Raw genomic sequence first — 13695 nt, 5'->3', positions numbered from 1 at the left:
AGGCTGGCTCCATACACACTTGTGGTCTCTCCAACGAGATTATAACCTACTTATGGACAAGGGCTTCTGCCACACTCCCTACAGCACCTACTCAGAGTTGAGATTACAGAGCTGGAAAGAGCCTCAGACCATCACTGCAAACGCCAGCTAGATTCATTGTAAAGTTAAACTTGATAAATTATTTTTTAAAATACAATTTATTCCTACTGCTGTATTTCATTACTACACTGTAATTAAAAACCATTTTCCAAAAATGTTAATTCATTTATGATCTGACAATTTGATAAATTACTTCTATTTTGCCTGATTTCAAAATAAAATCCTTCAATCATCTTCCTTCATTAACTCTTACACTCTTACACTTTTTTGTGGTCAGAGACTTTTGAAATCTTATAAATATTTGTGAGTTCTTACACTTTTGACTGCAGTATGTTTAAGAAATTCCTTGATAAGCCTGCTTTTTCCATTAGAGAACACTCTCTTACTCCCAACTCTCAAACAGTAATAACACCACACTCTTCGAATTCCCCTTACAGTATTTTGTACTCAAAACTATCCTATGGTTGGTGATTAGAGAAAAGTAACAGTAGATCTAGAATCCAATTAACATTGCCACTGACTTCTTTTAATATGTATTCTGATCTGAATCACAGTTCTTCAGTAAATTTGGATGAAAATTTGTAATGATTAAAGGAGACATCATAAAGGTCATTAACTAAAATAAGACGTAGGGCTCTCTTATCTTGGGCCAAAATTATCTGGGGATGGGTTGGTAGGAGTGAAGTCAACAGACGTTAAAATTTATACTCATTCACACATTCTTTCAAAATGATGACACATTAAAGACACAGTCTATACCCAATGCTAGACACTAGACACTGAGGCTATGGCAGGAAATACTAAAAAACACTCCTATGATCTAAGAACTTCAAATCTGTAATCTATCTCTTCAGAAATTTTTTTTAAAGGATTAGTAAAGAACTCTATGTAAAATCATCAAACTGTATACATTAAATATGTAGGTTTTTTGTATATGTTATATTTCAATAAAGTTGGATTCAAAAAAAAAAGACAGAGAGAGAGAATCATGTGGTTACTGATACTCCTCTTCTGTAGTTAATAAGGACTTAACAGTATCCATGATTTATTACCAGCCTGTTTTGTGTTTGTGTGAAGAATAGTCATTATGTGTGTGCATGGGTATAAATATGCCTCTTCAGGTTTTTAAATGAGTTTAGTGCCACCAACTGGCAAGGCTATAAACAGCACATGAGTCTCACTCGGGGGATCTTCCAAGACCCCCAGGGGATGCCTCAAACATGCACAGTACCAACCCCGAAAAATAAAATGTTCTTTCCTATGCTAATGGGCTGGTAGCATCCACGAGGGGCAAAGGGATGCATCACACCCCATGTGGGATGGAGGACAGCATGAGATTTCGTCACACTATTCAGAACTGCACACAGTTTAAAACTCATGGTTTACTTCTGAAATTTTCCATTTAATATTTTCAACTAGAGCTGACCAAAACCATGGAAAGTAAAACAGCAGATAAGGGGGGGAATACTGCACAGAAGTAGCAAAAATTTCTTTTTTCAGACACTAAAAAGTGCACAGCCATTCAGTTCAAATATTTACTGAAACACCCACTGGGGGCCAGACACTGTGATAATGCTGAACACACAGTGAACGTAAGAGATGCGGTCCTTGTCCTCATGAAACATGTAAAAATCACCTTATATACATCCTTTCGGAAGAACTTAAACTTATTTCAGAAAATAATTTCTGCAGTATAAATTATGTATACAGTCCCCAACTGCTTAAATCTTTAACTAGTCCTGAGTGTTCTACTAAAAGCATTCTGACTTGTAACACACTTAAATAAAGCAGTACAGTTTAACAACAGAAGGAAGGCTAGACCAGGAGGTCACAAGAAGGGTTGCTCCAGAACCTTAGGAATTTGGTCTGAATTCCTTGAAGAGGCCATATATTCTCTAATTCATCTGAGCTCTTCCACTCTCTACCTCTTACACAAAATCCAATTCACACATTCATGCTGCCAGCTACCTGACTTCACAACACACGGGCTAGAGAACAACTTCTTATCCTGGTGTACAGAAAAGAACATGGCAGATGCCTAGAGAAATACATCTAAAACTGCTTGAAGTACTGCATTATAAATTATAGTCAATCTTCACTGAGTCATAGCTATAGGATAAATTAATAATTTTTTTAATATTTATTAACAGACTTTATTTTCTTGGGCTCCAAAATTACTGATGGTAACTGCAGCCATGAAATTAAATGACGCTTATTCCTTGGAAGAAAAGCTATGACGAACCTAGACAGTGTATTAAAAAGCAGAGACAGGACTTCCAGTTCAAGATGGTGGTGTAGAACACATACTCATCTCCCCCCTGCAAGAGCACCAAAATCACAACTAGCTGTTGAGCAGCCATCGACAGGAAGACACTGGGATCTACCAAAGAGACACCCCACATCCCAAGACAAAGAAGAAGCTGCAGAAAGACAGCAGGAGGGGCACAATCATGATAAAATCAAATCCCATTCCCGAAAAGTGGGTGACCCACAAAATAATACCAAAGAAGTTCTCCCACTGTTGTGAAGGTTCTGAACCCCATGTCAGGCTTCCCAGCCTAGGAATCCGACAAAGGAACTTAGAAACCCCAGAGAATCTGAACTTGAAGGCCAGCAGGATTTGATTACAAGATTTTCACAGGCTAGGGGAAACAGAGACTCTGTCTCAGAGGGCACAAACAAAACCTTGTACGCACCGAGACTCAGAGGAAAGGAGCAGTGACTCCACGGGATACTGAACCAAAACTACCTGCTACTCTTGAAGGGTCTCCTGTGGAGGTCTGGGTTGGCAGGGGCTCACCACAGGGATGGGGGCACTGGCAGCAGCAGTCTGGGAAGGTCCCCTTTGGCATAAACCCTCTTGGAGGTCGCCATTAACCGGACCACAGAGCCTGCAGACCAGAGGGCTGGGCCAAAAAAACTACCAGGGAGGGAATCCACTTGGATTAAAGCTTACTGAGCAAGGCCCTGCCCACTAGAGCAAGAGCCAGTTTTTCCCACCACCACTTTTAAGAGAGCACTGAAAGCATAGTAGAACCTAGAGAACGGAGAAGGGAATTCACTCTAGAAAGAGAAAAGGGTACAAAAAGGAACAAATTGAGATGAGATGTTTGATAACAATAAGTATATCGGTCTGCCTGTATTAGTATGCTTGTAGTCAAGAATATGGGGTCCTTAGTCATCTACTAAATCAGTATTGATAAGCAATCAGGAGCTTACCCTAGGAGTAAGATATTTTAAATAGGAAATAGCAGTAAAAACAGTGATTCAGAAAGGTTCGGTTTAATACAATTTACAGGAAGGACTGAAAATAGCTAAAAACAAACAAGATCCACTGGGTTGCTACCCTAATGCTGCTGCTGCTGCTAAGTCGCTTCAGTCGTGTCCGACTCTGTGCAACCCCATAGACAGCAGCCCACCAGGCTCCTCCATCCCTGGGATACTCCAGGCAAGAATACTGGAATGGGTTGCCATTTCCTTCTCCAATGCATGCATGCTAAGTCGCTTCAGTTGTGTCCGACTCTGTGCAACCCCATAGACAGCAGCCCACCAGGCTCCTCCATCCCTGGGATACTCCAGGCAAGAATACTGGAATGGGTTGCCATTTCCTTCTCCAATGCATGCATGCTAAGTCGCTTCAGTCGTGTCCAACTCTGTGCAACCCCACAGACAGTAGCCCACCAGCCTCCTCCATCCACAAGGTTCTCCATGCAAGAATACTGCAGTGGGTTGCCATTTCCTTCTCCAACCCTAATGCTCGTGGTTGTTTAGTCACTAAGCCATGTCTGACTCTTTTGTGACCCCATGGACAGTATGCCTGCCAACCTCCTCTGTCCATGGGATTTCCCAGGCAAAAATACTGGAGTGGGTTTCCATTTTCTTCTCCAGGCAATCTTCCTGACCCAGAGATCAAACCCATGTCTCCAGCATTGGCAGGCAGATTTTATACCACTGAGACACCAGGGAAGCCCCATACATAATGCTGCTAAGTCGCTTCAGTCGTGTCCGACTCTGTGTGACCCCAGAGACAGCAGCCCACCATGCTTCCCCGTCCCTGGGATTCTCCAGGCAAGAACACTGGAGTGGATTGCCATTTCCTTCTCCAATGCATGACAGTGAAAAGTGAAAGTGAGGTCGCTCAGTCGTGTCCAACTCTAGCGACCCCATGCACTGCAGCCTACCAGGCTCCTCCGTCCATGGGATTTTCCAGGCAAAAGTACTGGAGTGGGGTGCCATTGCCTTCTCTGCATACATAATGCTAGTATGAAATAATAAAGGGCAATAGGTTAATGGAGCAAACAAAACCAGGATCACGCAAATGTGCAAGTCAGAACTCAAGGTGTCAGGTATATAACTAAAAATAAGATTAAAACAAAATAAGGGGATACGAATAACAATCATACAAAACAATTTTGTAAACTTAAACTAAAATGGAGAAATTAAAAAAAAATCTTACCAGAACTAAGTCAAGAAAAAATAAGTAGCCCAAATAAGTCTTTTAACTAGCACATGGCTACAGTAGTTAAAAATACATTCACAAAGAAAAAACCAGGCACAGATGATTTCATAGGCCAATTCTACCAAAATTTGAAGAAACAGACCATTTAAATTTTATACAAATTCTTCAGGACAATTACAAAACAGAAGAAATTTCAACCCAATTCATGAAATAAGCACAGCCTTAATATTAAAACTAGCCAGTCATTACAAGAAAGGAAAATTGAGGCCCATTTCATTCAAAAATATAGATGCTAAAAAAAACTCTAAACAAATATTGAATTAAATTCAACAGTGCATAAAAAGAGAATATATCATGACCAACAGGGCTTATCTTAGATATGAAAGAATGATTTAATATTAGAAAAATTCATAAATGTAACTAATCGTATTAACCTATTAAGAGGGAAAATAAAAGTGATCATGTTAACAGATGCAGAAAAGCATTTGAAAAAACTTAGTCCTTCCATAATAAGGACACTTACTAAATTACTAAAAGAATGTCCTTACCCAAAAAAAAATATTAAGGACAAAAAAAATCTGAAATGGAAAATGGTAAAAGCATTCCCTCTAAAATCACATTGATTTTATTGGAGGTTTAAACCAGGCAATAAGATAGGAAAAATAGAGACAGAGGGATTCAAAATAAGGAAATAAGTCTGGTATTATTGATAAAGTAATTTAGATAGAAACACTTCTCTCAAACCAACAAATAACAGAGATAACAGAGTTGAGGAAGATGGCTAAATAAAATATTAAGACATAAAAATTAATTATCTTTTATACTAGCAGCAAACATCTAGAAAATACAACTGAAGAAAAGATGATTTATAACAGAGATATCAATAAATTAAAATAACTCTAACAAAATATGTAAAAGACCTTTATCAAGAAAATTATGCAACATATTAAAGATAATAAAAGCTTAAATGCACATATAAAAGTAAATAAATAAAAGCAGGTCTAAATAGAGAAACATATTATGTTTGTGACTTAATACCATGAAGATATAAATTCTCCCCAAGTTGATATATATATTCAATGTTATTGGAGTCAAAATTCCAATACAAGTTTTCATACAGTTTGATAGTTTGATAAGATGTCTGAAATTTATATCAAGAGCACAGGAAGGGTATTTCCAAAAAAGAGCAGGTAGGGGAGACATGACCTATTAGATGTAAGAACTTACAAAGGAGTGAAAAGAATTAAATCAGGGTGGTATGGGCACAGAGACAGACAAAAGTGATCAGTACAACTCAGGAAACACACACACACGTATGGAACACATATACAACAGGGGTGGCATGTCAGGTAAATAAGGAAATATGGATGTTCAAAAAAAGGGTGATCCAGGTGGGAAAAAGGTAAAATTGAAACCCTACCTCACGTGATATACCAAAATCCAATTCCTGATGAATTATGGACATAGATATCAAAAATTAAAACTTAAATGTATAGGTAAATATCTTTCATAACTTCAGATAGATAACACTTTATTAAACAAGATACAAAAAGCACAGGCTCTAAAATACAAATTTCCATCATCAAAAAACACCCATAAAAAGTAACACAATAAAGTACCAATTTGAAGAAGCAGTATCATGAATATATAAACAATGCCTATAAATCAAAAAGAAAAGTACATTAATCCTACAGAAAAGTAACTTAAGACTTTCACAGAAGAAACACATATGCCACTAGGTATCAAGACCCTATCAACAGGATTAGTGACCAGGGAGATGTAAACTCAGACCACGAAGACATACCATTTTAGAATGAGCTGGCTGGCAAAAATCAATGAGGCCTAACAATACTGCATATTGGAGTACGTGGCTACACAGTAACTCAGATATTGCTAGTACAGGTATAAACTGAAGCCTCTACTTCAGAAAGCACTTTGATATTTCCTCCTTAAGTTAAACATTTACCTATCAGATGAAGTAGTATGGTACTTCTGGTTACACATCAGGAGAAATTCACACATATACAATAGATGTACAAAAATAAGTAGAGCTGCACAGTTCAAAGTGATGCAAATGAAAACTAAAACACTAATTTATGAAGAGAAAATAATTATTTAAGCTTCCCAGGTGGCTCGGTAGTAAAGAGTCTCCCTGACAATGCAGGAGCCATGGGTTCCATCCCTGGATCAGGAAGATCCCCTGGAGGAGGAAATGGAAACCCACTCCAGTATTCTTCCCTGGGAAATCCCATGGACAGAGGAGCCTGGTGGGCTACACAGTCCATGGGGTCACAGAAGAGTTGGACAGGACTTAGTGACTAAACAACAGCAAACAACTGCTTACTCTTCATGCATGTTCATGCAATCACTATTGTACACCATGCAAAATAAGTTGGATAAATCTTAATAATATAAAATTAATCCAAAAAGTAAGTCCCCCGTAACTATTAATAAATACACAGAACATGATACTTTTTATAAAGTTAAAATTTTATACACATGCAGCCATTTCAGGATTAGAAAAAATTATATAGAGTAGAAAGCAAGGAAATGAGATATAGAATTCAACATGCAGGTTACTCAGATGAAGGGACGGAGGATGAAAGCCATGTGGGGGGACACAGGGAATGACAGATGGTAGGTTTACTTGGCAGGTTTACTAGGCTGAGTTCTGAGGTGCTTACTAGTTATAAAGTAGCCAAATGAGTAAAGTAAAGGAGGGCAGGAATGTATGTCATGAATCAGGGATAATCGTAATTCCATTTTGTGTACTGGAAGGTCAATCTTCTAAAAAGGAGAAAAGAAAAGTACAGGCATCATCATTGACTGATATGCTCTCTTCCTTAGTCACTCCCAATCGTTACACATTAAAGGTGCTAGTTACTTTATCTCTTGAGTGTTATTCAAATCTGTTCACATCTATCCCTACTAGGAGTGTTACCTACCCTGGCATGGACTTCTACAGAAGTCTATTAACTGCTATGTCATCTCATACCCTATACCACTCCTTCCTCAAACACATTGCCCACACTGGAGCCAAAGTGATCTCTTCTAAATGAAAATCTAATCGTATCACCCTTCTTAAAACACTTCAGTAACCTTCTACTGCTCTTAGGATACAGACAAAGGGCTCAAGCATGATCCGCCTCTGTCGGCACCTTGGCAGGAAGCGGGGAGTCAGTCTCTAATATCCACCTTCTCCCTCTTCCAGAACAAAGGACTCACATATATCTGGGTCCACATTCACCTGGAATGAAGACAGCTCCCCAGTCTCCTCTGCCACCAAGTACAGTCATATGACTGAGTTCTAGCCAAAGAGAAGAAAGCAGGTGGCACAGGCAAATTCTAGAAAACGTCCGTCAAAAAGGAGGGTGCTGTCCTCTCCTACTGTCGAGGATGTGGAGTTGAGAAGAAACAGCTGAAACTCCAACTGTCATCTCGGACCAAGAAGTAACTGGAATAGAAAGCACATACAAAGGAACAGTAAAAGAGCCTGCCACCCTGCTGGCTTTGACAGTGGATGGGAAAGAGAAAAACCTGTCTTTCTCATAAATTGTTGTTTCTCTACAGCTGATCATACTAAACCCTGACTCATGCGCTGCTTGTATCTCTTGCCACCCTGCCCGTGTTCTCTCCAGTCCAGCTGTACCGGCCTTCTTCCAGTACACGCTACCAGCCCTACTCCTTTCCACCATAATGTAGTAATCTGGGATGATCCTCAACTTCCTTCTCCCACTTAACACCTACTTAACCTTTAGATTTCAGCTGAATTGTCCCTTACTCAGGGAAGCTTTCTCAGATCTCCCTGAAAGGTCAGTCCCATTTTCATGTGTGTAGTGAAGAATTCAGCCTCACCCTAAGGGAGGCCTGGCTCCTGGGAGGTGACCTCCAAGCTCCTGAAGACCCATGCCTGGTAAAAGCATCTGTGTTCACCTGGGGGCTGGGCACCACACAGACAGTCTCACAATGTGACCGGGGTGGGTTCTGGATCAACAGCTCAGCCTTCATGTGGCTGGAAACTGAGGGCCAGTAAAAACTGGATCCCAGGAATCAGCTGAGATGGCCTGAACACTGTGCACTTTGTCACAATCACTGCCAGTGAAGTTGGTGCTGTCTGTGGCTCCCCTGGGAGAAGACAACCAGAAGCAGTGTACAGAGAACGCTCCTGGCCTCTGACCCACGTGTCTCTTCACATGGCTGAGTTTAATGTGTCCTCTCACTGTAATAAAGTCATCATGTGACTGAAACATAGTTTATTACACAGCTTATGGTGAGGTCTATGACTAACAAACTACAGAACCTGAGGATGGGTTTGGGGACTCCCCAAACTTGCAAGTGTCAGAAGGGAAGGTGGACTGAAGACCCAAAACCCTGCAGTTAGTGTCCAAAGTGTGTGTACTCTTAATAGATTATTTTCAAACTTCACAAGATGGTTCACTCCATGCAGCATTTATTTCCACTATAGTTTTTCATTTCACTGCTTAACCAATCTCCTCCACTAAACTCTAAACACCTTCGAGGGCAGGGATCCTGACTGTCGTTTATCTCCCAAGCACCCGTCACAGTGTCTGGCACATTGCAGACACACAACCGATCTTTCCTGAAAGACTGAACAGGTGGAGTCACACACACACCCAATACCATCACAGCATGACCTTAACAATACATCAAACAGACCTCAGCTTCTCATCGGTGAAACAGTAGCAAGACAACAATGTTTTGCAGAGAAGCATTACCAAAAAGGTCTTTCCTGGATCCTTAAATACAAATTATCATCACCAGAAGACAATTTCTTTTCTCAATATTTTGCTAATCAATGACCCCCACACCTGCATACTTCCAATTACAGCATATGATTAGTGTAAGACAGGCAGTAACATTCTCTAAATTGATGTGATTCCATATGGAAATAACTATATATTTAATTAATCCATGTGACCTTATCACAAATAGATAAAATTTTAATTAAATTTTTTAAATGTCTGAAAATATTCCTCAGAGTCCAGATTAGAAATCATTACTATAAGCTCGTGAAGCCTAGAACCAAGGATTATATATTAGGTAATATATACTATGAAAGTTTCAACACAGGCTCACAGGATACATACCCTAAAGGAACTGATATTAATGTTAAGTTACTGACCAGGAACTGTTGGCACAGTACAGAATAAAAAATATGACATAATTAGGAAATCACTAATCTGGAATATTAGTAAACATGGCAGTAATAATGTAATACAAATAAAACATTAAATTATAGTAAGGTAGAAATGCAATACAGAACTAGAAAAATATCACAGAACTCCAGAAAGTATAAATTCATACTCTAGTAACATTTTTTTTCTTTATAGAGGGTTTTCTTATACCTTAAAAAAACAGCCAGGCTTCTATAAGTCAGACATCATTAGTGTTTTAGTGTTAGTGAATTCCAGTGCTCTTTAATTATAATATTCTTTCTACATTTAGTGGATACTGACCACATGCCAGGAAGTATACATGAAAACAAAATACCTGACTCCTGGGTTTACAATTTAGTATGAAGAAATATAATTAAATAGACACACACACAGAAAAACATCTTGAAAAATATAAATTGTTTTAAGTGGTTATCTCTGGAGTAGGGATTTTAAGGGTCTTTACTTTCTACATCATACAACCGTTATGCTTACATTTTTGTATAATGGGTATAGAGTCTCATATACCTTTAAAAAATAACAAAAATGTTCTTAAAAATTAGAAAAATCACCTGAAGGATGAAACTATCTGTTCCCTACTTCTTCTGTACTATCTAGAATATCACACATTATGATTATAATTATATTATTATAATTATTGTAGTACAATGGTACTTATATAAATACAAAATATTACAACTCATAAATGGATTATTCGCATTACATGAGAAGAATCTCAAAGTGTTTATCCTTAAGAAGTGAGTTAAAAAATTACAGGATACTTATACTAAGGACGACAGAGGATGAGATGGTTGGATGGCATCACCGACTCAATGGACATGAGTTTGGGTAAACTCCGGGAGTTGGTGATGGACAGGGAAGCCTAGAGTGCTGCAGTCCATGGGGTCGCAAAGAGTCGGACACGACTGAGCGACTGAACTGACTGATCTATGCTTTTAAAAGAAGTGGTGGAGTGATATGGGATGGACTTTAAGTTAGCAGTGCCTTGGTTTGTACCCAGCTCTGCCACTGACTAGCCACATAACTTGGGCAAGTTTCTTAATCTCTCTGGGACTCAGTTTCCACATCTGTGAAATAACGAGGAAGCTATAAAACCACACAGGGTTGTTGTGAGGATCAGTTACTACAAGTAAATTAATAATAAAAAATAAGATATATAAAGTACCTAATAAACCTTCAATATGTTATCTAATACTGTTATGTGCACTGAAATGGAACAAAATCAAATTTTAAGTAAAAAAGAAGCAAAATATTTTGCACAACAGTCCAACTTCAGTTAAAAAAATGATAATAAGAATGTGTCAACAGATGGATAGAAAATGTGGGAGGTAGTACAGAATGTGAAACCACAAACCTGGGCTTTAGACCTGGGTTTAAATTCTGGATCCACCATGTACTAGTTGTGGGACCTCAGCCAAGTAAATTTTTCTAGGCCTCAATTTCTTCATCTGTGAAATGAGGATAACAACCTCACAGGGCTGCTGCAAGGATTAAATAAATAATATAGTCTAAAGCACAATATCTGGCACACAACAGGAATGGTAAATATTGGCTTCCATTGGTACTGTTATCATGACAGTAATAACAAATCAAAGAGACATGCCTGTCTTACCCACCATTATACCCCTAGTATCTAAAATAAAGCCCAGCACAAAGGAAGTGCTCAGCAACTATTTGATGATTAAATGAATGAGTCAAACTGTTGGGAGGGATTAATAGACACAGGTGTATATTCACTCATCATGACATTTTTATAACTTAAGTACTTTAACTACACGATAAAATGTTTTTCTAATCCTTGAAGTAAAGCAAGAAAATTCTAATTTCTCTAAAAACACTCCATTCTTAAAAGTTGGTAGGAAAACAAAGAAGTAATAAAAGAAGAGGAAAAAGTAAAACAAGTTACTAACTGGAATAGGAAACGTTTGGTTAAAAGGGCAGTAATGAGAATTAGCAGTTTTATTGTTTCCACCTTTCTACAGGTTTAACAGTTTATCTTAATCTTTTGAGTCTTAGAAAGAAGTGCTATTTTCAAACAAATGTAATCATCTTTAGCTTAGATTTTATATATTAATCAAGCCTCTTTCAGCATTCTCTTTTCCAGCTTTTCCAAACAATGGACTCTAGATCTAAAATATGTAGGCATCTATTAATGTTGCTTAAATGTTTATTGTATACACTAGAACTGCAGTTCTCAAAATGGGATACATGGATGCCTGGGAACTCCTAAGACCATTTGCAAGGGATTTGTGAGCTCAAAATTGTCTCCATTATAATTCCAGGACAGTCTTTGGTTTTCCTCGCTTACATATTTGCACTGCAGCACAAAAGCAATCGTGGGTAACACTGCTGCTATTTTATTAACATACTTAGGCAGTGGCACTAAATTCTTTCACTGACACATAGGTATAATTCTAAAAACTAGCTGAACAAAAACCAGTTTTTACTGAAGAACGTCTTTGATGAAGCAGTAAAAATTATTTTTATTTCATTTTGACCTCAGAGTACAATTCTTTAATATTTGCTGAGTGAAACAGGAAATACAAATAAAGCACTTCTACTATAAACCAAAATATGCCAGTCAATTCCAGGAAAGGCACCCTTGCTACTGTTTGAACTGTCAGCTAACTTTTCTCCAGGAACATCATTTTTACTTGAAAGGACATATGGCAGATAAATACAGTTGTTCAGACTGTATCTGGCAGATATTTTCTTGAAATGTGTGAATTGAGTCTGTCACTTCAAGGAAAACACCTGATAATATTTGGTATCCTTGATAAAATTTGAACTTTAAAGTGAAAATTAGAATTTTCTAAGACTTAGATCCACCACTGTGAGTTTAAAAGTTTCATGATACTTAACAATTTTTCTGACTATACAGATGATGATATTAATAAATGTGACTTGTTATAATGTGTATAATCATATGTACTAACATTTACAAAATCAAAATCAGTTGGTAAATTTTCAAAATGACCAATGCACAATGTTATCAGATGCTGCATGAGTAAAAGATCCTTTTGAAGAGCAAGATAAACCTGAGGATTTTAATAAAACGAAGTACAAAGTTTACTAATATGAGTTCAGATTTCACATTGCAACCAATCTTTAGAAGAGAAACATTTTTGGAGTTTTGATATGATATCAAAGAATATCCATAATTTCCTAGAAAAGAAATGAACATACTCCTCCCTCCTCAACTATATACATGTGTGAGACTAAATTTTCTTCATATATTTCAACTGAAAACAAGACAAAACAAAAATATTGCAATAGACTGAATAAAGCTGATAGGAGAAGCCAGCTGTGTGCTATTAACCCAGACATTAAAAAGGTTTACAAAAATGTAAAGCAATGCAGTCTTTTCACTACTCTTTTGCTTTGGTAAATATACATATGTTTTATTTTAAAAATGTTATCATTTACAGAATTTACTCTTTTAAATCAATTAATACTTTAAATGTCTCAGTTTAATATCTAAATGATAAATATTAATAAATAAAATTCAAATAAAGATCTTTGGGGATCTCAATAATTTTAAGAATGTTAAGGAATCCTAAGACCAAGAAACTTGAGAACTGCTACACTAGAGACACACAGGTGGAAAAGAATCCTGTTTATAAAAAGCATCGCTCTTGAGACTTCAGAGTCCAAGGACCATACCTGCTTGGCAAAAAAGATTGTGTCCAGTCTGGAGTCCTGAACCACAGAGCCTGCTGGTTCTTCTCCTGGTTGCCACTTGAAAAGAAAAATCAACCCATGAACTGGCCTACAAAATAAAATACAAGTTAGTGACACCAAACCCTGCTTCCTATATGTGCTGTGTTTAGTCACTCAGTCATGTCCAACTCTTTGTGACCCCATAGACTGTAGCCTGCCAGGCTCCTCTGTCCATGGGGGTTCTCCAGGCAAGAATCCTGGAGTGGGTTGCCATGCCCTCCT

The 13695-nt window shown here is 37.8% G+C and overlaps 1 protein-coding gene across 5 annotated transcripts in view; it reads right to left on the bottom strand.

Annotated features, from left to right (window-relative positions):
- Positions 1–13695, bottom strand: part of UCHL5 (ubiquitin C-terminal hydrolase L5) — a 42449-nt gene that overhangs the window by 16475 nt on the left and 12279 nt on the right. For 4 of the 5 annotated variants that reach the window (XM_055581834.1, XM_055581838.1, XM_055581835.1 and 1 more), the window contains exon 3: positions 13417–13522. In XM_055581834.1, the coding sequence (XP_055437809.1) occupies positions 13417–13522 (106 nt within the window). Of the gene's footprint in view, positions 1–11107; positions 11235–13416; positions 13523–13695 lie in introns of those variants that run through there. The other variant, XM_055581837.1, reaches the window with a different exon arrangement.

The sequence above is a fragment of the Bubalus kerabau genome, chromosome 5, assembly GCF_029407905.1.
Source record: "Bubalus kerabau isolate K-KA32 ecotype Philippines breed swamp buffalo chromosome 5, PCC_UOA_SB_1v2, whole genome shotgun sequence".
NCBI classification, from domain to species: domain Eukaryota; kingdom Metazoa; phylum Chordata; class Mammalia; order Artiodactyla; family Bovidae; genus Bubalus; species Bubalus kerabau.
Note: the sequence above shows the minus strand (reverse complement) of the source record. Positions and strands in the feature narration are given on the sequence as shown.